We start from the raw sequence: 27,491 nt of genomic DNA on the forward strand, positions 1-27,491 counted from the left end.
TAACTCCACCCACGCAATGATCGAGTAAATCAAAAAAATTTTCTCACAATCTTGGCACCTTCTCCGATTTCCTACGAGCCTGGTTTCTTTTATTGCTTGTGTACTACTTTCGAAATGTCCAAGAAGTTTTCTTTTTGTTTCTTCTCTCTTCTTCAAACACGCGTTAGTTAGATTTATGCTTCTTAAAATTGTGAAACACATTTTCGTGGAAATCGTAGTAATCTCATCGACGATAACTTTTCTTTTTTGAAGTTAGAGATTAACAAAACGTTGAAACTTTCTAAATCTCGATAGAATCGTTCATGATAAAATAATAAAATATTTGTTATACTTCATATGACAATAAATTCTTGAGAGGATGAAATAAAAAGGAAAGAGAGAGAGAGAGACAGAGAGCTTTATGAAATTCCATTTGTTCATGAGATTATCCGAATCGCTTTTTCGGTTTCCTTCTGTCCTACATTTATTCAGTAATCTCATTCTGTGTAACTCCCATAAAGCTAACTCGTTCGCGAACGACTCGCTTTCTATAGAAGTGCGGACCGCGAAATCCTGTTTGTCTTTCATCATCTAGGAACGCGAGATATGAGTGAACGAGCGTGCATAGAATAACAGTTAAAGGATATTCTTATCTCTTTAAAGTTAAACAGTCAAACGTAACAATATTAATTTAACATAATTTTGTTACGTAAACCATTAACGTCTCAATCAAAATAACGTTTACAATACTTTTTAAGAATATTATTACATCATCAACAAAGTATGAAATTACACGGATTACTTTCGGTTTGAAATCGGAATAATTCGAGGAATAATTGACAAACGTTTTTTGGTTTACAATAATCGTAAACCGGAAAATAATCAAAATGAAACTGGAATAGTGGGAATTGAAACGATTTTCCAGGACAAAATTTCGCGTAAGATTCTTTTGAAGATGTCCGCTCGCATGTTGCGAGAACGGGAGAGATCATTCCAACAGATTTACATCTCCGAGAAAGAAGAAGAGAAAGAGGAAAGAAGTAGCACGCGGGATAAAGGAGTGAAAGGAAGGATTAAAAAAAAAAGAAAAAAAGAAAAAATAAAAAAGAAAGAAGGTAGATGAGAATAAGAAGGAACCACAACGAACACACAGGACTGACATACTACGAAGCCAAAAAGGATTCTTGGGAAGCTGAAAAAGATCCCACGAAAGGACCTTGACTCCCTGTCGGGTCGCTTTCTCATCTTCTTCTTCTTTTTATTCTTATTTTTGTTAAACCATAAAAGTTGACCGTTGAATTATCCGACGCCTGTTTGACTGAGAAAAATAATCGAAAGATACGAAAGGTTTATTTGTAAGCAATTAGATCATTTAACTTCAGTAGTGTCAACAACTGCAGTTTAAAACTTTAAATAGAAAAGAATATTTTTAATTGATTGCTAATATTTTGTTCAAGTGACTTTCCTGTTTTTTTTTTTTGGAACTTAATTCAATGACTCTCACGATTAAATATTTATTGAATAAAAATTTGATTCTAAAAAAAATAGCTACAATCGAAAATTTATAGCAACGAGTAATCTTTTTTAGGACACTATTTTATATTAATATTTTTTTTTCTAGGCTCTGCAGGCTCTTTTAAATTAAATTTGATGACCCATAATTAGATATCTGTTGCATAAAAGTTAGAACCTAGAAAAATGGCTACAACCCAAAACTTAAAACAACTACCGACGTTTTTAGGACACTTTTCTATGAATAGTATTTGTTTCCTAGGGTTAGCAGACTCTTTTAAATTAAGTAAGTTTGGTGACCTCATTTTAATATATATGATTTTGTCATCATTGTTTGAATTAATAGTAAAACATTTATTTGAGATACGGATGTGAGCTAAGCATTAAAAATAGCAACGATTAAAATGTTTACGATTTTGTCATCGTTACAAACAGAATTGTGTCGCATTTTCTAGGGAGGAAAACATTTAATCGCTAAAAATATTAATCGGTGTATCAAACGACAGAACGATGATGATGATGATGACGACGACGACGACGGGAACAGCTGCCACGTTCATTATCTGCTCAAAGATATCGTCCCGCTTCGAACTAACAAGAAATTGTCGTCGTATCGTGATCGCGCGAACGAATCAACACATCGTGTATCTCGTTTCCCCTTCTGCCATTAACTAACGCGATAAGTTTCGAGTATCATCGTGGTTCGAAAGAAAAAAAAAGGAAACAACAACTCTCGTACCAGATTTAAAAAAAAAAAAAATAAAAAATAAAAATAACGATCGTTTAATTTTATTTCATTTCGGAACATGTATCTCAAACGATCGTAATTATCCGAATACTCATTTATTTCTTAATTATGGTAGTTATCGACATAAAAAAAAAGAATAAGAAGAATTTTATTGAATACTTCATATTGATCGATATTGAATTTTTGATTAAAATTCTTGGTACAATGTTACTATTTTTGTTCATTTGAATTTACATTTGATAATTGTCATTTATTATTTTAAATATGACTTTTGTAAAAGAAATATACACAAAAATTAGATTGAACACATACCCCTGATATTACTAAAAGAATTTTTTGTTGAAATTGACACGGGTATTTAAAATGACTCCATTTAATTTACTGCCAGTAATGAATGTATTAATTAGGACCCAGTATTAAATTGTAAAGAATCTAATTGTCACAATTAGTTGAATATCGTTCATTAGACCCCCCGGTTGCAGTATAAATATAACTGTTGATAAATTTAATATTAAATGTTGACGTGTATAGATCCTCATTTATTTCTTCACAAAGATCATTAATTTTGACAGGGGGGCAAAGGTAAAAAAGAATGATAAAAGAATTATCAAAAAGAAAGTTTGGGAAACGTATTAAACGGAAAGTATCGAAGCAAATGATAATAACGTGAGAGTGAAAGATAAATCTTAAAGGCTATCGGTATCTCTGTAGTCGAACTTTCTCGTAGAATCGAATAGAAATTCTCGCGCGGTCGCGATCGTCTCTCGACGTTCTTATTCGTTATTTCTTCTTCTTCTTCTTATTATAATTATTATTATTATCTTATTCTCGAAAGAATGTTTTTCTGCTGATGTTGATATCCACAACGATTCGTCGCTTTACTTATGTTTAGAGAGAAACGATTAAAATGAGTACTGAGAACACGACCACGCCCTTTGCTCACGAGACCTCTTGTCGGAACCTTTCGGAATGTAAAACCCATTATGTGTGAACATGCTAACTTGTTCTTTCTTCTTATATGTTCTAACAAATATCTTACCAATCGAATTCTACACAATTTAGTCATTTTTATTCACTTCTATTTCTGACTCTTGTACTCTCATATTCTCTTATATTTTTCTATTATTTATTATTTTCTATTATTACTAAAATGTTTGAACAAATTATATTTACAATCGAATTTTATTGTCAAATAATTATTAATTTTTACATTCCATTTTTCTCTCTTACTCTTGTCGAAGTATATTGTATGAACATGCTAACTTGTTCTTTCTTCTTAAATGTTCTAACAAATATCTTACCAATCGAATTCTACACAATTTAATCATTTTTATTCACTTCTCTTTCTTACTCTTGTACTCTGATATTCTCTTATATTTTTCTATCTACTAAAATGTTTAAACAAATTATATTTACAATTGAATATTTTATTATCAAATAATTATTAATTTGTTACATTCCATTTTTCTCCCCTACTCTTATCGAAGCATATTGAGTGAATATGCTAACTTTTTGTTTCTTCTTAAATATTCTAACAAATATCTTACCAATCGAATTCTACACAATTTAATCATTTTTATTCACTTCTCTTTCTTACTCTTGTACTCTCATATTCTCTTATATTTTTCTATTTACTAAAATGTTTAAACAAATTATATTTACAATCGAATATTTTATTATTAAATAATTATTAATTTTTACATTCCATTTTTCTCCCTTACTCTTGTCGAAGTATATTGAGTGAATATGCTAATTTGTTCGTTGTTCTTAAATGTGCTAATAAACATCTTTTGCTATTGAATTTTATACAATTCAACAAATTTTACTCACTCTTCTTTCTTACTCTTGTACTCTCGTATTCTTTTCTTACCCTCTTATACTTGCTTATTCATTCCATTTTATTCTCTTACTCATCTCTACTCATTTCTCTTCCTTACTCATTCACTAATTTATTTTACACTTATCCAATTGTAATAAGTAAACTTACGAAAGATCAGATAACGATCAAATAATATTACAAGTATCCATTATCGAAGAAGACACATTATCCTTCAGGATCTTTCTTCCTAGAAAGGAGAATAGTTCATCGACTAGAAAAGAATAAGCTTTAGACGTTGAGTTCGTGGCAACCGACATTTACCGTATTAACTCTAATTAGTGATAATTAGGAGAAATTCCTCGTACGCCGTCATAAATTGAAACTGGGCGTAAAATAGCGAACAAACAGAAGAACAAACAGAAGAACAAAAAGAAAGGAACAAAAACGTCAGAAGAAGAAAAAAATGTAGGGGTACTTACTATATGTTTTTATAAATGGGGTGGGAGAAGGGGGATTGGTAAACTTAGCGAAACGAATCGTTGTATTAGCAAAATGAAATTGTTCTCGATCTTTCTCTTCTTCCCCCTTTTTCCCCCTTTTTCTCCCTCTCATATATTCCTATCACTTTCATATTCCTTTGTCTCGTAGGAATTTTTGTAAATCGTAAGCTTAGGTCGATGATTCTAATCATATTCACTTGAGGATCTGCTGCTCGTATAATAATGGGAAAATAAATCGATTTCAATTTAATATCGGAGAAACGTTTGAAAGAATTTTCTAATTAATCTCCTCTCTATAATAGCAGGATGAAGTTTATTAATTACCAGAGACGCGACGGAGTCTTCCAATCGACATTTTCTGAGGATTTGAACGATAAAACTCGGCGCCGGTTTCGTGATCGAACGTGTTATGAAATGTTCTATCACCGTTCACTACCGAGAATTATGTTTCGTTACTTGCATAAACATACATACACACGTAAATATCAGATACTTGTTGTATGACGTAAAAGATTCTCGTTTATATTACAGGTTTTCTTTACTAAACTAAATTTGACTATGACAAATGTCGTTACCATGCAATTGGTACACATTTTTTTAATAACCTGTAGTATAAATTTGAATTGATAAATATTTTTGAATTATACCCATAGTACAAATTACAAATTGCACCAATCGTTTTGTCAGATTAATGGACAATTAAAATTCCCGCATAACTGACAACAAAAAAGAAAACATGATCAAATTGTAAAATAAACATACAAGCAAGTACCGTAAGTGTTGTATACATTTGTAACTGTAAGCACTGGCGCCACACACAGTTTCTTGTTTATTCATTTATTCTAATAAAAGTAAAAAAAATCTCTTCGAGATAAATTCTAAAGAAAATATCGTTGCACGTTTGAATAAAAATTATTAGCTTAACGTAGTGAAATAATAATAGAATAATTATTAATGATCGCGAAAGAAAATAGAGGAAAGAATGACGAATGGAATTTAACCGTGTGTATATACATGTAATATCGAAGCATAGACGAGATAAGGAAATATGGGACACAACGTAGATACAAGTTCGACGAACTTAAGTTGATGGGGACAAAACGAGTAGCTCAAGTGCTAGATCGAGACACCGATTACGCAATTTTGAAAAAAGGTTTTAACACCGTTTTCTTCTACAGCTTCTACAGCTTCTACAGCTTGTAGAATTTTAACGTGAGAGAGACGCTAATAGAAGAGGACCGGAAGAACGTGAAAAAAAGGAATGATACGTGTGTGTGTGTGTGTGTGTGTGTGTTCGTTCATTTATAAGCTGCAAACCCTAAACCTCTGGTTTCTTCATCGCATATATATAGCTAAGCTCAGATCTACGAAAAGGAATATTAGTGTGCTCTTTGCCCTTTAAAAAAAATAAAAATATAAAGGGAACAAGAAATATCAAAAGGAATGAATCAGGATTAACAACGAAAAGGAACATCTACCGGAAGAAAAAGTCCGAAGATCTCTGACATGGATAAAAATAAGAGAATCTGCGGGCAGCTGAAAATGCACTCTAAAAGATATTTTCAACTATTTCTATGTTCTAATTTCTTAAAACTAAAGCTAAACTATTATTGAAGTAACATAATACATGACTTTTTTGTGCATTTTAATATAGGATAAAAATAATTATTGGTGTCTTATTTATGATGTTGATTTTGAATTAATATAAATTCATTTTTTGTTTGAAGTTTTAACAGCGACTTCAAAAAAAAATGGCCACGTACAACGACATTTGCGCAATATTTTTAATTAAATATTACCACCGACGCGTCTTAATTATGATGTTGTATTTAAATGAATAATAATCGATTTTATCGTAGGTCTTAACAACGACTTAAATAAAAATGAGCGTGAACACCGAGTTGAGGATCCAAATCGCAGTGGCGAGGATGCGAAAGAATGCGCTAAGGTATTTCGCGATGCGAAGATTCGGAGGGAGAATCTCGTCGAAGCAAGGGTCGGTGGTACACCGAGAAGAAAAAGAAAAAAGGAAAAAAAGGAAGCCTGGACCAAGACCAAGAGAAAAAGAAAGAAGAGAAAGAGAAAGAGAAAGAGAAGACGGTGGTAACTGAGAGATGGTCCAACCATACACAAATTGCTTACAGAGAAAAAAAGTGCTTCTTCGTTTGTCTTCTTTCATGTCTTTTCGCATTCCAAATATCCTTCAACATCATTTGTATTTTTATTTTTCATTCATTTTCGGAATGAAAATTATTCGCATTTGAATGGAATGTACGAAGAAAAATTCTCGTACCAGGTGCAATATCTTTTTCATCGTAAATTAACTCCGTTGCAAAGTATCTTTAAAACGGTGCAAACACGAGTTTTTCTTTGTTTGTTAGGAGAATAAAAAAAATATGTCACGTTGTTAATCTCGAACAACGTTTCGTTAGTTTTACTTTTTAACAAGAAAATTAAAGTTGCAAAAAGTCGTACGTTTCGTGCATCGCGTTAAGAACTTTTTCCACGGCAACGTTTAAAAAGTTATCCTCTTGAAATTGGAGAACACGGTGCTGTGCGCGCACACCTCTTGTGCTACGTCATTTCCTTATTCATGAGTTCGTCGTAAAGCACACACTAATTCTCATCCTTAGAGTATAATTTATACGCACCGTCGTAAAAAAAGATTAGATTTATCAGTTTATAAACAAAATTCAAAGTAACCAAACCCTATAATTCGATTGATGTTTTAAAAAACTTGTTGATAAAAAAAAAGGAACTTGGACGAAGATAAAATCCTTGAATATTAAAATCCAACAACCTGGAATCAACTGATCAAAACCCGATAATTAGATGTCCTGAACAAATTCTTATTCAATTGCATACAAAAAAAGAAAAAAAACATCAATTGGACAAAAATAAAATCCTTGAATATTGAGAACAGATGACTTGAAGTTTAATGTTCAACATTCTACAAAATGCTAGCTGAATTAAAAAAGAAAAAGAAGGGTCCAAAGAAAAATCTCGTCTCATAGGAATCGAAGGGTATCTACTGAAGAGAGATTCTGGTCGAATCGATGGGGAATTCATCTTGGAGAAAAGAGGTCGGGACAACAAAAGATTTCTAATGGGCATTGGACAGCAGCAGCAGCAACAGCAACAACAGTAACAGCACCAGTAGAAGGAGCAGCAGAAGAGCAGCAACAGCATCCAGAGAGGAAACCTTATAAGGTAAAGCTTGCGAGGTGCCTTCACCTCCTTTTGGTGTCTCTTTCTTTCTTTATTACTACGTTGGTCTTTCTTCTTCATCTTGGGGGATACACTGTGGGACTCCTGCGAACGCTCGAAGGCGCCTACGTAGCCGGATTTAGACCGAAAAAGAAACATCTCGACTTTCGGTAGGAAGACGACAACGAACAAGCTGAACCAGAAGAAGAAGAAGAAGAAGAAGAAAAGGACTTTGTAACAGGAACGCGAAGAGAACAGGCTAAAAGAAGGAACGCAATCGTGAGCTGAGGACTCGATCGTGACCGGCTACAGCACTGCCTGTGGCCTTCGATCGAGAGATCGATACCGTACTCGAGTCCGGTTTTCGTGTAAAAAGCGTGCTCGAGAGATTGAAGGAACAAAAATCTAACAACAACAACAAAAAGGTAGAGAAAAATTCGAAGAAAAAACGTGGAACAATGAGGAGTGTGTGAGTGTGAGTCCTTGAAAAGAAAATAACTTTTCAAATAAGTCAACGTGTCTGTGTGTGATTTTATACGAATCGGATTAATTTCCCGTGTAATTTATCTGACAAAAAAGTAGCATTGAAAAAAGTCTAATATACATAACGAAAGGAGAGTTACGAGTTTACGTGACAAACCGTTAGAATTTCCTTTCACTAGCCGTCGAGATAATTGTACTCGCATATTGTCGTTAAACGAGTTGAACTCGAGTACGCGCGCATGCATGTTAATTGCATAGCAGGAGTGCATAACTTTTTATAAGACACTTATAATTATTCGAAACTAATTCGACTTATGAACAAAATTCTTTCCAATGTGTGTTTGGAATTCCAATAAAAATATCCTAAAATTTCAAATACATCTAATCGAAATAAATAAAAGAAAGATGCACCCGCATCTTCCATGAAGATTGCAAAACTTCTTCCGAATAGTCTCGATGCAGTTATTGATCTACGAGCAAACCCGTATAGGGGATGCAAATGATGCATCCGAATGTGCTTAGATTTACTTGTGCATGTGTATATACATTGATAGCAAACAGGACAGCGTATTGTAACGAGTTGCACATGCATACATATGTAACAGCATGACGCATTCACATTCATGTATGTAGATTCAAGACAGTCGAAATCCTTTTGCGAATCCAATCGACCGGACGATGGTAAGCCCTTACCATCGCGTAAACCGTGACTGCGAAACGTGGCGCCAAAACGCAAAGGAAACATCGACGTCCATAAAAGAAGAAAAGGGAGGAGAGGGGAAAGAGGAGGAGGAGGAGGAAGAGACACATGCATAAGTAGAACCATTTCTGTTGTTATTTATTCAACTAAACTAATCGTGGGAAACATTTCGATCAACATGTAAAAGGAAGATCACGAAAACATTGGTCGTAGAATTTAGGATGCGAATAAAATAGAAGGAAAGTCGGCCCATAGATAAAAAAAGATCGACTTTCTTGTTCCCAAAAGATTGAGCATAAGATTAAAATAAATTCTATGAACTTACCATATTGAGAAGATCTTTGATCAAAGAAGATCGAATGTGTGTTCTGGAAGATTTGGTCCTTCTAACAGCTACCAAAGAACCCTCTCGCGTCGACACAATTCTCGGCATGGTGTTCGACCTCACCAACCGGTACTCGTCCCCCGGACTCCTCCTCTTCTTCTTGAACGTACCGCACAGCATGTTTGCGGACTCCTTTCAACGGACTCTTAGCGAAAGGAGAAAAAGGTCCCATCAACGTGAGAAGGAACGATTTTAAACTACGAGAGGGGAACTCAGATGCACGGATGAAGGTTATTCTTCTTTATGGAAGATGTCCTCACACTCCGATACTCGAATAGCTTTGTCTTCCTTTTCTAAAGCATTCACAGCAGTGTGCGAGTGAGAGAACACCGACCGAATATTTTTTCTCGCTGCTACGACGACAGAGACATGGCGCCGTCCAGAGATTCCTGCATCTATTTACCTCCCTTCCACCTACTTCTCTCCACCCCCACCTCCTCCTCCTCCTCCTCCTACCTCTTCTTCCTCAGCGTCCTCCTTCTCACGGTTTAAAAACTTCTTTTATTTGATTCCTCTTATGTTAGTCGAAGGTCCCACTAGCGGCACCACTTTCGGCATCCCTTTTGTTTCTCTTCCTTTTTCTTCTTCTTCGTCTTCTTCTTATTCTTGTTTTCTTCCTTCTTCTTTTTCTCTTCTTCGACTATCGTCAGCACCCACGTACTAATTAAATTCGAACGAAGAAGCTGAGCGTCCGCGCGTGTTCTCTCTCGCCTTCTCGAACGACTTCTCAGCGGCAACTGAGCGGAGAAGGATCGAGCCGAGATCGGGAGGTGATCGACCGGTAAAAGGAACTGGTTGTTGGATCGATACTCGCGATGCTCGCCAGCGCGCTTAAACTTATGATCGTCGACCGTTCTTCTCTTTCTCTTATTCTTTTTCTTCAAATTTATTACACAAATTTTAATTATTTTTCTTTCCGTAATACTTTCAAAATCTAAATAATATTAAATTGTTTATTAAATTCTTATTAATTCTGTTAACTCTATCCTCACAATCTTACATCCTTTCTTAAAAATCCAAGAACTATCAGGAAGTTAAAAAAATCAATCTTTTGATTTAGTTTGTTGTCCTTTCAATGAAAGATTCTTCGTGATAAATTCAGATAATTACTAGAAAGACAAGATTGTCTATCAAATCCAAAGATTAAAGTCCTGTTAAGTTTTGTTGTACAATTTTGTCCTCACAATTGTTCACCACCCTTTGTCGGAATATCCAGAATCTAACAGAAACTTGAAACAGAACTTCGAACTTCTGTTTTAGTTTGTTGTCTTTGAACGAATAATCCGGATAAATTGTATTACCACTTGATGGTTTGGATGATTAATTAAGGGAAAATATGAACGGCAGGTCAAGTCGGAGTGAGAGCCGAGAGTCGACTGAAGGCATAAGACTCCGTTGTGGTCGTTGAAGGAACCCCACCACGTTGATTTCAACAACACCCGGCACCCAGCCCAACCGGACGACCGACCTGGTCGCGTGGCGCTCGGCACAGATACGCAGTGTTTCTCAAAATCTTGATCATCCTACCTTTCCTTTTTCCAACTAGTATATTCCTTCCTTCTATATTTCTGTTCTTAGCCAATCCTTATCGATCACGATCTTTACGACATGATTCTTTTGTATAATACTTCATTTACTGTTACGATATTCCGCAAGGTTTCAAAGACTAGAAATGAGTTAGTCTTGAAGGACTTTATAACAGCATATAAACACCAATGCAACGATATATTCTACCTTCGCAACCGACTGACCCCGTTACTAATCTAGAATATCAGAATTAATTCGCCTTCGGCTTCGGTATCCTACGTAATTCGAGAGCAATATGTAGAACGGAGTAATTATATGAATTCAAACATTAAAAACCTCGTCAGAGAATGTTTACTTCGATTATTACAAAAATATTCTAACCGGTATCATCCGATTTGGAGTCAGAGTCCACTTAATTAATAACGAGAAACAGGATATTATAAATCAAATATTCCATTCGCTAAGATTTTATGAATAAGAATCCACTAAATCAAAACTTGAATATCAAGTAGGATAAAAAAGGAGTCACGATACCTAAAGGTTTCTTTGGATCGGCTAATTTTTGCGGTTTTCGTGTAACTTTCGTGTAATCCATACCCCTAGCACAAGTCCTTCGGTTTGTAGTCCTTGACGCGTAACGAGGAAGGCGTATCTCTTAACCAAGGTTGATCCTATTCTTTGAGAAGCATATGCAAGTGTTTAGATCACCTTGCAAGTTAAATGTTGGCATCGTTGGCATCATTGAACAGTGAAGAGTTAAAATAAAACGATGATTGGTTCTTTTGGTTGGGCACCATTAAAGTGACTACCTTTTTATGACTAACCGAGCTTTGCCAGGGATAAGTAGTATATTTACATGTGAATTGTAACACGCGATCGCTACACGCGGTTTGCTATCGCGATTACTCAACAGCAAAGCGTTTAAAATGCGTTGTCGGGGGCAATTTATTCGGTGCACCCTTTTCTCAAACTAAAACGTTCTGAAGGAGAATATACAATTTTCGCGTGACTCACCACACCCCTTCGTGGGATTATCCAAGTTAGTCAGAGTTAACTTTCACATTGATTTATATTTCATCGATAAGTTTGTCTACACTTGTTCAATAAATAAACCCAGGAATAAGTTCGGATCGAATTATTAATATTCTGATATCTGATATCGTTTCGTTTGTTCTTATCTTCCATTTGTTTTAATTAATTTTTGCTCCTACGTTTGTTTCAGATTAAAAAGAAGCTACAGACGAAGGGGAAACATTTTAAAACCCAGAACAAGAAAAGTTCTGATCAATTATCGATATTCTGATATTGTCTCTATTTTTAAAATTGTTCATTAGTTTAAACTAATTGTTTTTGTTTATTTTTTGATCAGGATAAAGAAATTCGAAGGAAAATGATGTAAAAATTTGAGAATCTCTGAGAAGAAGGCAGGTTTTACCTGAAGGATACGCATGCGCCGAAAGACCGACAGATGTTTCCTTCTCGCCAACTGTTGCACGCTCCCGAGAACCGAGGCTGCTGCTGCATCTGATTTACCAAAGAAAGAAAAACGACGCGAATAAAGGAAGAAAAATTCTCCATCTCTTTCCACCCTCCTGTTCCATCTTCTCTTCCTTCTACCCTCCCTTCCTTCCCCCGTTCGTTCATATCGCATTCAAACAGAAAGAAGCTCGTGCCCGGGTCCCGGCTCCTTTCCTAGGGAACGCCTCTAAATGGATCCCCGAGGAACAGAACGGGGGTGTGCAAGAGCTACGAGCTTAGTTTAAACAGCCCATTGAACGCTGCCCTTATGTCCTCGAATTCGATCAGCTCTGACGATAAGCAACACGATACTCTTCTCTAGGAGTACTTTACTGGGCACAAAAATCTATTAGGAAAACCGACCCTCTGATCGAATCATTCAGTCCTCATCGTTAATGGTTCTACAGTTTCGACCATCTAAAACCTGTGACGATAATTCAATATCATCGAACAGTTAGTTTAAATGAATAGTTGGATCCTTCGTAAATTTACGATCCAACTATTCAGTTAGCAATTGGCTTGTTAATCAATTTACGTCACGTTTTCTCCAATCGTTCCAATTCCTATGATATTCTACTAACAAAGTTCAACCTTTCTAAGAGATCAAAAAACAACGAATCACTTTCACCAAGATTTATAAGACTCGACAGATACTAAGAATTGCATACTAACATTGAAATAGCATTTGAAAGGAAGATATCTTGCTGGAAAGAAACAAATCAGAAAAAAGCAAACTTCGATAAAAAAAAAAGAAATGAAGAAGAAGAAGAAGAAGGAGAAGAAACAGAAGAAGAAGTAAAACTCGATCGATTCAAAGAAGGCACCTGCTTAAGACCAAGACCAAGAAGCCAACCTGATCGGAAGAGCGCAATTCGCGTTATAAGTTCTTAGGAGCAGCGTGCCGGTGAGATTTATCGTGTCTCGTGTATCGAGAGGCATGCGTCGAAGCCCTTATTACGGCTTATTAAGCAGCAGTAAGCCGGCACGTCGCCGATCTTCAAACCGGTCGTGGTAGTCTCGTCGTTATCGCTGAAGAAGAAGAAGAAGAAGAAGAAGAAGAAAATCGGGAGAGAAGTGAACCGGAGGAACACCGCATCACCTGCCTCTACTTCTCTTATTCAACAGAGAGAACCTTCCTTCTTGCATCCTCTTCTTCTCCCTTTTTTCTGTCCCCCCCCTCCATCCCCTCGTGCTCTCTTCCCCACTTCGTTTATCTTTTTTCTTCCCTAACAAGATCCTACGCAGGACTCTTTTCCTTTCTTTCTTATGAACTCAAATCTTGGCTCTCGTCGAGGGGGAGGCAGATTGCTTAACGACGCCAACCACCTGCCTCCTCGAAAAGATGAACACGTGCTGCTTACTACGAGGCAGCTGCCATCCACGATACCCACTGCCGATATGTACACAAGCCTGCATCGGCTAACACCCAAAGCCGAGGTGTTGAGTGAGAGAGAAAGACAACCCAAATTTGCAACTCGACCCTTTTCTTCCTTACTTACCGTACCTTCTACAAGTGCAATTACGTTTTACCTTATTTCGTATTCTCGTGCAATTGTTGCACTCGATTTTGGGGTCAATCAATTTCATGCATTTGTAGGAATTTTAATAAAAATTTGATTACATTAGGTGTGGAAATTGTAGATTAGGATGATAGGACTTGGATCAATTAGATTCTAACACAAGAAAAAGAATTTAAGTTGTAATAAATTTCCAGACTTTTGATGGTAGTCTAGCCCATTAACGAAAGGAAGCAACAGATGGCAAATAGGACGCGTGGCTGATACGTTGATAGGATTCTTACTTTTCGAATCCCATTTTATGAAGAAGAAAAAAAGAATCATCAGGCTGTCTACAATGTATAGCTCGCAATTATAGCCAATTAATTCCAGAAAGATGCTGGTAGATATTTTGTAAAATTATTATATACATAGTAGTCCTATTAAAAAAACTGACCTTGATACCGATAAAAACAGAAGCCCTACGAGTGTTACAGAAAGAGAGTAGGGGTAGGCAAAGGAAAAGACGAATTAAATGTGCAGCTGCCCTTTGCCACGTGCAACACGCACCTACCTGAATGATTTTTCTCTTTTCAATATCCCTCCCAATTATTCACGGTTTTTATTTTCGTATTCCAAAAGCACAGGTACAGAACTTGATCGTATAAGAGATTAGAGTTTTCCATAGGAAAGATTTACTTCACGTTTTATAACTTCGCCTTTTTCTTTCTTCTACCATTCAAGGTTTTCTTACCAAGGAAATATTTTAATATTTATGTAGGTGCGCGCGTTCGAGATGAAAGGAAACAACATCTTGTTGGTAAGGTAATTAAAGAACTTCGACTGTTTCGAATGATGGATGAGTCTGTCAAAGATATTCTAGAGGATAATTTAAGAATTAGAATAAACGGGGAAAGGCTTATGTTCGATGATAAGATCTCATGACTAACGAGATCTAACGGATATAGTAATATTATTGGACAAAGGCTTCATTCGTTCTCATCGGGACTCAGGATGCCGTGAACGTTTGTACGGATGCGGATACGACGAAGCCCGCATACTAATAACCAAACGGAAGTTCTTAACCGTTCGTCTATTTTACCAGGGGCATGTCTTAACCAATCTTATATCACGATGCTTGACTTTATTATCGTAACGATTGGATAATGCTCAGATACATTACGGCTAAATGATTCTTAGAAATTATCTTGACTCTGAGATAGCTCGTATCTTAATTATAATTTTAAAATGTACTTATATAATATCCTTTATTTTCTAATGGAGCTTATCAATTTTATTTAATAGGTTTTTAAAGTCATCGCTTGATTATTATGAAATATTATTATTAAAATGTTACAGAATAAAGCGGCGTACTTAAAAATTATAAAATTCATATCTCACTCGACCACAGCGCACCACACGTTTTACGCGAGAACTCTGTTGGAAAACAGAAGAAAATTGTTGGAATCTGTAATACCGACGATCGTTAAAAGCGAATGCAAAGTGTCGGTAATATACCGTGTACAAAGAACACTGCATAGTAGGTCGCTGCTAGATCGATATTTTCTGATATCCAAAAACATCAGTGTACAAATTGTTAATGCAACATAATTAATAGCTTCATTATTATTAATGATATTAATAATAAATCTTCCGATGCTCTACAAACAGCTTAGTATTAGCTTAAATTTTATCTCCAAAATAATAAATCATACCGTGACATTGAAATAACATTAAGAGGACATAATATAACTATGATTCATATTTCAAAAACTCTGACGCATTGTTTATCTTTTTACGTGAAATAAAAATCCGTTAGATTGGAAGTAAAAAAGAAAAAATCAATTTACATCGAAACAACTTGAAAGTATCAAAAGCGACGAGATCGCTTGTCAATTCCAATTTCGGTATCATTTTTCAATCCGGTTTTTTAATTATCGCGGTTTTCAACGGGAATCCCATCTTTACATGAACGCATGCACCTGCATCGGATTTAGTGGTTTGAGGAAAATCAAGCGCCGAATTGGGAGAGCGTAGTATAGTCCTGTGAATGTCCCGGCACCCACCCAGAGGTCACCGACCAGAGTGCAACGTTATCCATTCCGCGTTGCCATGTTATCGATCTGTGCACGACCGCCTTGACCGACCTCCGATGCAACGCCAAGTGCAAGTGCAAAAGCTCTTTCGTCACTTCGCCCCTCTTTTCTTCCCTTCCTATCACTCTCGGTTACGGTGAACCCCTCCTAATAGAACGATGATCAAAACTCAATAACAGATGTAAACATAAATTAAATTCTCATTATCAAAAGGATATAATTCAATTGACTTTCTCTTTAGAACTTATATCAGGAGTAAAAAAAAAAAGAACACATGGTTTAGTGGTTTAGTTTTTGTTGGAAGTATAAAGGGAAGATAATAAAGTGGAGGAGGATAGGATTAACCGTATCAGAGAAGAAAGCTATCCATCAAGGTATTATCGATCTTGCGCAGTCTGCCAGGCACCCGTCGGGAATGCGAAGTGCAAGTGCAAGTGCAACTACAAGTGCAAAAGCTCTTTCGGGCATCGACCGGTACTCGAACCGTGCTCGTACATCCTTCGTTCCGTAACAGCTACTCTCATTCTCATTCTCTCTCTCTCTCTCTTTCTCTTTCTCTCTCTTTTTGTTTCTTTTTTTGTTCACTCTCTCTCTCGGTCGCTCGAGTATCTACTCGTCGTACTTCGAACCTTGCTAAAGATTCAAGGTTACTCGCAGTACGTTGCCACACGGCTACTTGCATTCCCTCTTCGCGGATTTTTCTACCTTCTCGTACTTGATCCAAGTAAGGACTGATTCGAATACTCGATTCAACTAGTTTCCACCGTTTAATCCCGATTTAAATCAACCCCAAGAAGAAATTTATGTTCATTTAGAGTACAACGTATAGTTTCGATACTTCAATCAAAGAAGTTAAATTTAACTTAACATACATTAATATTATTAATATTTTATTTTGAATCTTTGAACTTAGTTCCAACCGGTGATATATCTCAGTAACATCCTGGTAATTTTCTCTGAATCGTACAATTAGATAATTTCTCCGAATAACTAGGAAAAGAATTGCAACTTGACGTACGAGTGCAAACTCAACAGTTTCCTGATTACCTTCGATTTTGTCGAATTAACGGCTAGGAGAATCCTACCGTGAGAAGTTCGTGTCTGACAGGAATGGAGTTAGAAACTAACACCAGTTAAAATGCTACAATACTACCTCTCAGTTCCTCATTTTCTCTTTCTCTTTCTCACAGTTAAACTTATCGAGATGGACAAAGTTCGAGTCACGATTACCATTTAACACCGTAACAATTGTCGAAGTCATTTATCTCGTCGAGTATTTAACGCGGTTAAGTTTAATCAAAGTTTCTTGGTAAAAGTCATCGAAAAATGTTCAATTCTTCAAAATTACATTTAAATAAAATGATTAATAACATGCGCAATTCGACGAAAAATTGTTAAAGGATAAAACTAAATTATATTATTCGTGAGTGGAATTAATAATTTTCGAGCTTATCGTTAGCCTAAAAACACTGTTTTGTTTTTCTGTCAAACTCACAATCAGTTTTATTTTTCAGCACGGTCTGAAAACTCGTAAAAAAGAATGAGCTCGGTACCTTTGAATCTATCGTAAAAATTTTTAACGATATTATTGGACTATGTTATTCAAGGTAAAACACGAGAATGTTATCAAGAATAGCTTAAAGGTAGGGTATTTTCCGCTCGAAGTGAACAGTGTCGTAATATCACGGATATATGCGAGCAAGGAATAATAAAAGGAACGTCACATTTTTCAAGAATGTCATCGCGCTATGCCGTCGGAACTATCTCGTATTCGTGTTTCACTTGGGTAGCATAATACACATACACACACACATACATCATAACATATATGTAGTATTTATGTGCTCTCACGTAGCATCGTACAATATACGAATGCGTGTATGTAGTCTTCTATAGAGTCGTATTATTTAGACCACGTGCCAATTGACACCAATTAAAGAGCGTCGAACGAATTCTACTCGAACTAACCATCCAACCAACCAACCATCAACATTTTTTATCTTTGCAACAGACATTCTTATCCTGTTTACAGCGCGTTTCCTCTTTTAAAATCAAACTTTGAATTATAATTGTACACTAGTTTTTTTCCGACTACTGTGCACTCTTCCTTTTAATTAACAAATTTTTCCTGCTAACTGTCCACTTACAATTTTTGTTCTTTCTTTAAAGTTATTATTAACGATATCTACCATTTACAACTAATCATATGGGATCAAACGAACACTCGGTTCTTGTTTCTATAAATAACATCGAAAAAAAAAACTTTAAATATGGACTTACCACAGTCAAACTATCCAATTCTCCAAGCCATTCGTTCAACAGCTGTTCGGGATCCGTTTCGTTGTCGCTGTCGTCAGCTTCTTCCTCGTAACGTTCCATGATTAAACTGGTTTTAATTCAGTTTACTAGCCCGAATAATGATTTTTTATTAGACTCGTTCGGTATCTGAAAACAACAAACACGCATTATTTTTATCTTGTCGATTTCTAACAAAGATATGAAAATTCGGTATTAAACAAAGCTTTTTTATTCTAGATAAGAAAATCTTCATAAAAATCATAAAAGAAAGAAAAAACAAATAATTGAAACCACTTAAAAATCAGCCGATGTCTCAAATGGGTTTTCGTTAACGGATACAATTGCAATTGTATTTTTTATATATTCTTTGTTGATGTTTCATTTTTACGAACTGTCATTTTTTATGAAAATTTATTGACAAAATTTTTGAAAGGTTCATTATATGATTGAATAGGTTGAATATGTTCCTAGTGATAGAAATTTATGGATGATTCCTATTTAATCTAGGTCAAGTGTTACCGCGACTCACAAAATGGAGAAAACAAGACACGAACCTCCGCATGTCTCGACATCGAGTACGCATATATAACGGACCGAAAATAGCTCCAAAAGAAAGAACAAAAATACAACCAGAGAAAGTAAAAAAAGAAAAGGAAAAAGTCAGAGGTAGTACATAAAAAAGAAACAAAAAGAAAAGAAAAGAAAAAAAGCAAAGTAAAGCGAGTACACGTGGAGAGATCTTGAAGTGTTTTTACGGTAATTACGGTAAATCCTCTCATCGATTTATTGAGAAACGATACATAGACATATATCCCCGCCCACACCTTCCACAAAAAGAAAGAAATAAAAGAAATATAAGAAACGAATGAGTCAGACTCGAGGACACTGATTCTTTTTCCAAAGAAATTTTTCTTTATGTTCTTATAAATGTTGTAACATGTTGGGAACGTATAAATTGTTTTTCAAGTTTTATAGAACGCGTTTGTGTCATTTATGTTAATTTCTATAAGAAAGAAAACTTCCACAGATGTTGTAAAATAAAAAGATATTAAATGTTATATAGTTGGTGTCAGAGGATAAATTTAGAAAAATCGATTATCTGGAAGTAAACTTAAATTTAATGCAGATTTTATTAAATTTCAACGTTGGTACATGAACCAGTTCATAAATTTTATGATACATATTGCAATAAAGTTGATTCAATATTTAACCAAAAAAAAGAAAATTCAGTTCCTACATTGATGTCATCAAAAAATCAGAGATAAATTGGTAACATAAAAAAAAAAGTGTGATTCAATACATGTGTCCTAAATCCTAAAAATCAATGTATATATCATAAAATATTTCATGATACACAAGAGTCTTCATAAAAGTTTCAAAAAATCGGTAACGTAAAAACAAACTATAATACGATAAAAGTTTCATAAAAGCAATTTGATGATACAAGCCACCCTAACATCTATCCAGCTAAACAGGGGTCTTAAATAAGAAAAACCTTTTTGATTCAATTCGAAAATAAGAATTCCAAGATCAAAGTAGATCGTACTGGTGGGATAACGGAAAAAGGTTCAAGGTCTAGGTACGTAGTCTCTTACTCTCTCTCCCTCTCTCTCTCTCTCTTTTTCTCTCTCTCAAGGGAAGCTAACAGGTGCTGAGAACGTGTAGTATGTTTCTAACCCTTCGTCCGATTCCTCGAGATAACACGGTCATTCATATTCCAAGATTAACGTCCGGCCGACTTTTAAACTTAGACAGACCCTTTACAAACCTACACTCGAATAAACCCTGGGCACCAACTTTCACGGGGAGCATCAAATATGCAAATTGATGGTTCCTTCGTTTCATTTCTTTTTTTATCACACGAGATTATAATCATCAATTTTACATAATTGCATAAAACATTAATGAAGATAAGACTATAATTAAAATTAAATGTAATTTCAACGTTAAACGTTAATGAACCTTAAGAGGAAGAAAAAAATTAAATAAAAAAAAGGAAAATACAAAGAAATATAAAATTTTATAAGAATGGATCTAACAAGAAGTAAATTACGTCTGTGTAATGATCATGACGTCACTCTAAGCTTAACTATGAGAGAAACGTAAACATGGAAGGAATAAAAAGAAACAGGTTCATGGCGCTTAGAAAAGAAGTCCAACACGCGTATTTCTTTATTTTTTGTCGTTCTTACGCTCTCAGAAAAGGAACTAGCAATGGTCGTAAAAAGTTTCTACACTTTTTGAACTTTGTCCGACCGGATGGTTCTTTTCTCTTTGTTTAGAACAACGGTCTTTCATCTGTCGAGAATTCTTTACTTTATATTTTTCATTCTTATTGCTATATTTATCATTTTAACGTTTCTACAAAAAAAATATATTCTCTTTACTTTTGAGTTAGTAGAATATAAAAAATAAAAATATTTGAGGAATAAAATGGGGAAAAAAATAGGAGGATAAACGTCGGTAGAAACACGAACAAAACGACGATTAAAGAAGATTCGATTAATTGTTTGAACAATTTGATCGCGTGGGCGAATATAAGTGAATACGTCTAGTTAGCTCATTTATGACGATTGTACGAAATGAAGCAGCGTCGTTGCGTGCATTGTTAAACTTAACCGAGACTAACACGAATTTGCTCTTACGATTAATGAATTAGATCTTAAGTACTTGTTCTTCCATCTCCGAAATTACCTCTTCCTAAAAGAACAGACAGAAAAACATCAAAATGTTCCTTCCCAAAAAATAGCCAATAAAAAATAATAAAAATAAATTCCTAACTGTTTCAAAATGAAAGAACAAGAACACAATTTACGTCCACTTATTTGATAATCAATCAAATAAACGATCTACAATAAAACATAAAAAATATTTACTAAATACTAAATAAAATGATAAATAAAATTAATAAAAACACCTATAATAAAATCAAATGAACGAAAAGCAATTGAATCGTTTTTTGATTAAATTATAATTATTATACAAATCTTAAACTGTACAATTGATGAGTCGTGATACAGTTTAGTATTTAAAAGGAAATAAATAAATAAATAAATAAATAAATATTAATTCTCACAACAAGTGTCATATTGTCAGATTTCTCGGTAAAAATTTTATCTTAGAACTGCCTGTATCATAAAATGAATTAACCTTTAACATTCGCATTGTGCGTAACGATAGCAGTCACTAGAATCAAGTTATGCTATACCAAACAATACTACTTACTAGAATGATAGTTATCTCCGACCTCGACATAACCGACTTCGAATTACGTCAGGAACTATTAAAGCTTTAGCAGAAAAATGATCGAATCGTGGCACACATCGGTTCAAGATTTTTCTCTCGTTTTTTATCCGCATAAACTAATCTAAAAAAAGATAATAATGCAACTCAACCTTAACACGAATGCCATCCTTGAACTGAGTAAACTATAAACAACACATTTTTTTATTAAAAATATTTTTGTTAATGCAAAAAAGTATCCTTCGTTTTTATTCAGAATAAAATCATACGTAATCCAACCTGTGCAATCCTAACGAGAACTGAACACTATTTTAATTAATTAACATGGCGTTAATTTAATTTATGTTATGTTAATTAATTACCATAACATTAATTAACATAACATAAATTTATATATAATATAATATATTTATAGTAAATATTAGTATATAATGTATTTATAATTAATTATAAAATATAATGCTTCACGACGTGGTATTATTTAATGAATGATTATTGTTGATAACTCATGCATATGAAATCTAAATAGATAATTATTCGAATGAATCACAAAAGAACTATCATAGTTGCTAAGTTGACGCATACATCGAAGATTCTCGTTTAATATTAATATCATTTATATGTACGATAAATCACTCCTATAATATTTTTGTTATCATCACGTCCATTATTTTGAATTAGTTACTACGTATTAGAACATCAATTCAGACGTGTTCTTCTTCTTCTTACTAATACAAATATCACGAATCGATAAAACTTTCCAATCCGTTCATTTCCCTTTTGTTTCTTCCTATCTCACGTTTATTCTCTAATGTTTGATCCGATTGAATGAACGTGAGAAACGTTCGATTTCACGTTTGAATACCGGCCGACGTTAACCCGGTTTCAGGATGCGATTACAAAGGCTTATCAAGATCGAATGAACTCGATTGATGGATGCAAACACGACGCGTACCCTGTGTACTCTAAGGAAATACTATTTCAAAAGAAAACAAGAAATATGTCCGAAATAGCAACTTCTATTATCCAACATCAACCGCGCACGACTTGTAAATCAATTTGAGTATAAGTTTTTTTTAACTAACGTCCTTTTATATCCGGCAACCAGTAAATATTATCATTAAATGATCTAGCGATACGTTAATTGGATACCACGAATTTGATTAACGTACACGAAAAATGATGTCATATTCTGTGGAAACTTGTTTCAATCAAGTTAATTGTATTTTAAGCTTCCTCAACGCGAATAGAAGTTTACTTTCTAAATAATAAAGATTACACGTCACTCGCGTAAGGATTTTAGAAAAGTTTAGGTTGACGCATGATCTAAGAAAAGCTTTGGCAACCACTGTTAGGGAACGCATCACAAATAGAAATTCCGATTGAAAATCTATGCGGTGGGATCATTCATGCGATATGAATAATTCCCAAAAGATTATCTTTTGACGATCTACGTAAGTACTCTCACCAATACAAAACCGTTATTTACTTCTACATACATTCCTCTTACTTCCATCTTTCACCCTTTTCTTCTTCTTCTTCCTTTTCCTTTTTTTTTCTTTGCCACGATCGTTTTGCCTATTCGTTTGAGCAACGTAGGCCGGACTAGTTCTTTGTTTTGTGGCGCCTTGGGACGCCTGATCCTCCTTCACGGTGGATGATCTCGAGTGTGACGTATGCGTGCACGTAAAGGAAGAGGAAAGATGAAGTCTTTCCTGAGAGCGAAGAACTGAAAAAGAGGGGGAATGAAAAAGAAAGGGATAAAAGACAGAGATGTGAGAGCACCAGAATGGGAACTGTGAGCGATGATGCTAAGTTTGGAACCGTTAACATATTTCCATTCATAACCGAGTCTTCTCTTCCCTCAACCCCTTCCCTTCCCTTCCTCTCACCCCTTGTTGCCCTTACGTTCTACCGCACAAACCAAGTCACCGACCCTCTTCTTTCTCTTTCTATCCATCTATCTTTTCTTCCTTCCTTCCTTCCTTCCTTCCTTCCTTCCTCCTTTCCTTTCTTTCTTCGTTTTAAGGGACGATTCGTATAGCAGTCATCCCAAAGACATCGAAATTGGATATCTCTGTTAAATGACTAAGGACAACTCCGACATCGTATCGTATGAGTCCCCGTTTACATCCGGTTTTTGATAGCCAATAAAATTCTTTTAAAATTATTTGATAAGACGATTCGCGTATTTATAGAATTCTTATCTTGAATTCAAATTGGACTGTGTAACATGTATCTCGAAGATAAATGAATTTCCTGTTAGTTCGTTATTACTTTTAATCGTTTCGTAAATGATCCTAACATTTCTGCACGGTTCAAAGTTACCATATTTTACGATAATCTCTCTCTCTCTCCCCCTTTCAGGGTTGTTATTTTTATGAAAATAAAAAATTAGAAATCGATAATCTACTAAAGTAACCATATATACGATGATATCGTAGTTGTTGCAAAGTTACCGTAGGATTTTTTGTTAACGGTGAAGAAACTTTAGGAGTATCGTGTTTAATATAAATACTCGGAAGATACGCTGCAAACGAATTCGCGTGCAATCGCATTTAATCTAAGGTACTTTCAAGGTAGAACGTTAAGACGTAAAATATACGTAGATAGGTACGGTAGCTCTTGGAAGGTGGTACCAAAGTAGAAGGGCCATTATTATTTAGCATCGCCATGGGCAACGACAGTGCCGACTTATCGAGCGGTACCGTCCTACTCGAAATATACAGTCTACGTTCTACAGTCTACCACCACCACCATCACCACCATCACCTTATCCTTCTCAGCAAATACACATATCCTTACAATTCTACATTTTCCACGTTTTCCCAACGAATGTATAATCAGGGCAATTTGACGGATTCCAACAAGGATGAAACCCTAATTCCGAACATTTATTTTCAATAATTCGATTGTCGAGATTTTGTTATTTCTACCTAGGGTGGTAATGGAAACACGAAACGAATTTTATACATATCATTCTCAGTATCCTTTTGTCCTATACTTAAACGTTTATGTATACGTCTATGTGAAGTTGAGGATATAGAAGACCGCATTGTATTTGAGTTACGCATCGAACGTACAATTTTATTGTTCGTAACCAACGTGTGGGGTTTATTAGAAGAGAGAAATGTACGCTTCGTTTCCGTTATTAGCGTACGGTCAGGAGAAGACTCTTCTCTCCTCTCCTCTCCTCTCCTCTTATTGGCGTTTCCCAAAAGCTATAGCAAACGTGACTCATATGCCACCCTCCTCGAGAAAACCAAATTGATGTCCATTGTCCTAACATTTCTCACCCCACGGTCCTTTATACTCCCATAGATTTTTCATGATGTTTGAAAATTGTCCAAGACTTGTTTTTTTTTTGTACTATTCCTTATCCATTCTCTTCTACACTCTACAGCTTTGCTATACTCCTCCATCTTCAGTGGTTGCATAAAGAGAAAAAAAAAAACCGGGAAAGAAAATGTAAATGTTCGAAGGTAAAGATCGATAGTATCTGGGCGTTGCACACTGCCAAGCAAAGCAAAGTAAAATAAAATAAAGTAATGGACAAGATGAAACGATAGATGAGAACGAAGGAAAGAAGAAGAAGAAGAAGAAAAAGAAAATGAAATTGCACAGAGACGAAATTCGTTTATCTTCAACTTACAAGAGACATGCAAATGCCTCTTCTTCTATCGATAATCAATTAGAATGAAAATTTCTTACGACACCTGTCGAAAAAACAAAGCAGTTTTTCTATTATATTTTTTCACTCGAGTACTCTATATTCGATAATAAATTAAAATAAAATCTTGTGAAAATGCATAGAAATGTTTGTCTTTTATTGTAAATTCGGTAATTTCCATGAGAATTCATACTCCACGAACTTGACTGCAATGTAAAGCGTTTGAGCAGAAGAATCGATCGATCGACCACCACCAACACCATGGATGGCATGGTGGATGGACGTGATACGTGAGCCGAAAGATAAAACCTGAAAAAAGGTGGTGAACGTTGCTGTATTCCTCACCCACTTTACCTCCCTCCCTCCCTTGCTCCTTGCCCACCACCACCATCAACCCCCGACTACCTTTTCCCCATTCCACTTGATATCCGAAGAAGGAAATGCTTTATCAGATTACTTCTGAACCATGAGACTTATTCGATTGCCTTTTCGGTGCTTTCCAAGAATCTCCGTTGTCGATCTTTCCTCTTTACAAATATTCCACTCGAGGAAACTAAATGTTTGATATTCAAGAAATTTTTTTTCCTTCCCCAAAAAAAGACAAAAGAAAAAACAACTCTTACTGCGAGTCGTTTGATTACGTTTCCAGATGCGAGGAAATAAAATTTGAAGATGAAATCAGACGTGTTAACTGATGGCGAGTGAAACAATCTCGTTCGAAATTTGCTCATCCGTGTTCTTGGAATCAGAAATTGCGATCACACACACACACAAATCTCATAAATAAATCCTTAAACTTTAAACATCGAAGATTCCAATTTGTGATTGTTAAACGAATTTAGACTGTGTAACTGAGTGAAACAATTTGTCTCTTCGAATTAGTGTTCTAGGAATCACAGAGATTTCCTTCGACCAATCAGTGATAAACTATCCTGGGTTATTTATTCGAGCTCGTTAACGAGTGTTTAAGGAACTATTGAAGAACATGCTTGGATGTTTGCCATCACTTAACTCTAACCGTCAGAACTACGGTTACGAGGAAGATTAGGACTACGACTAGGACGACGAGAAGTCATTTAATGGAATCCGTCGATTCCATAGGTCCGTCTCCTATATCTCACATCGAGGATTACGCAATCGTAGTTGTAGAGAAGAGAAGTGGCTTTCAAAAGAGGAGGAATAGACTGGACTGGACGTTCCTATCATTGAACGTCGATTCTCCGGGGTATTTGAAGTACGCTCGTCTTAACAGAGAAGGGATCCTCTCTTTGTGATTTAGACATCGATATTACAACCACGATAAATACACTTGGAACTGGGCATTAGGTACAGGAGAAGATAACTGTCAATCGATATGTTTGCATCATATCACTCTTGCGATATCAACTACAAACAACTTTATACTATTCCTCAGCTTATCTCGTTATCAAAACTAGGACTATACTTATATAATACTATAGAATAGAAACCCTTTATATATTACTATTTAATATTTTTGTGATATACAACAATTGTATTGGCATATAGTATTAAATTTTCCTTTTCAAATGTTTTATTCATTTCTAAATACAAACTAGACAAGTTTCTATTTTATTTTATTGTTTAATACTCTTTATACGTTTTGAAAATAATATGAAACATAAATTAATAATACTTTTTGATATTAACGATGATTATATTTAAACATAATTTTATGATAAGAAAAAAATAAATCACCGATTATATTTGTCCAATTTTAGTCACTTTCATAATTATGAATATAAATCTAAAGAAAAACTAATAGTAGAGTAGAAAGGTGTCCTCGTAATTATTAAGTCAACCATAAATAGTAGTGCGTCATCATCCAAATGGCAGATTGCATAACACGATAAGTGCATGCACTGACTTGGTTAATGCTATTGCTGTTGCTGCGAGTAAGTTACTATATAAGTGCATCTTGCATTTCGAAGTAACGCCAATCCCATTTTTCTCGGTAATTATTCTACCTAGCTAGATGAAGAAGAAAAAGAGAAAATATAAAAGAACGATACGCCAATCCCGCAAAATATCCTTGTAAGATTTTATGAAACGTTGGAATAGAATATCGAAGTACGATTCGAAATGATCAAACTGAACATTTTACGAATCCAACCGCGACGACTACGACTACGACGACGACGACAAGAACGAGAATGACGCGACGCATAGAACGAGATATCGATTGCTCGATTAATAATGCAACGACCTAGCAAGGGCTCACTGCTACATTCTCGTATTCAACCCTGAGACGAACCTACCATTCCTATTCGATGCCATTACGCAATGGGAATA

The 27,491-nt window shown here is 35.1% G+C and overlaps 1 protein-coding gene across 5 annotated transcripts in view; it reads right to left on the bottom strand.

Annotated features, from left to right (window-relative positions):
* LOC122523528 (amyloid beta A4 precursor protein-binding family B member 1-interacting protein-like) overlaps nucleotides 1-27,491 on the bottom strand; it is a 123,069-nt gene that overhangs the window by 61,581 nt on the left and 33,997 nt on the right. For 3 of the 5 annotated variants that reach the window (XM_043645335.1, XM_043645336.1, XM_043645333.1), the window contains one exon: nucleotides 18,251-18,415. In XM_043645335.1, coding sequence (XP_043501270.1) covers nucleotides 18,251-18,349 — 99 coding nt within the window. In that variant the 5' untranslated portion in view covers nucleotides 18,350-18,415. Of the gene's footprint in view, nucleotides 1-9,273; nucleotides 9,720-18,250; nucleotides 18,416-27,491 lie in introns of those variants that run through there. The other 2 variants (XM_043645331.1, XM_043645330.1) reach the window with 1 other exon arrangement.

Source organism: Polistes fuscatus, unplaced genomic scaffold (genome assembly GCF_010416935.1).
Source record: "Polistes fuscatus isolate 324 unplaced genomic scaffold, CU_Pfus_HIC Scaffold6, whole genome shotgun sequence".
Taxonomy (NCBI): Eukaryota; Metazoa; Arthropoda; class Insecta; order Hymenoptera; family Vespidae; genus Polistes; species Polistes fuscatus.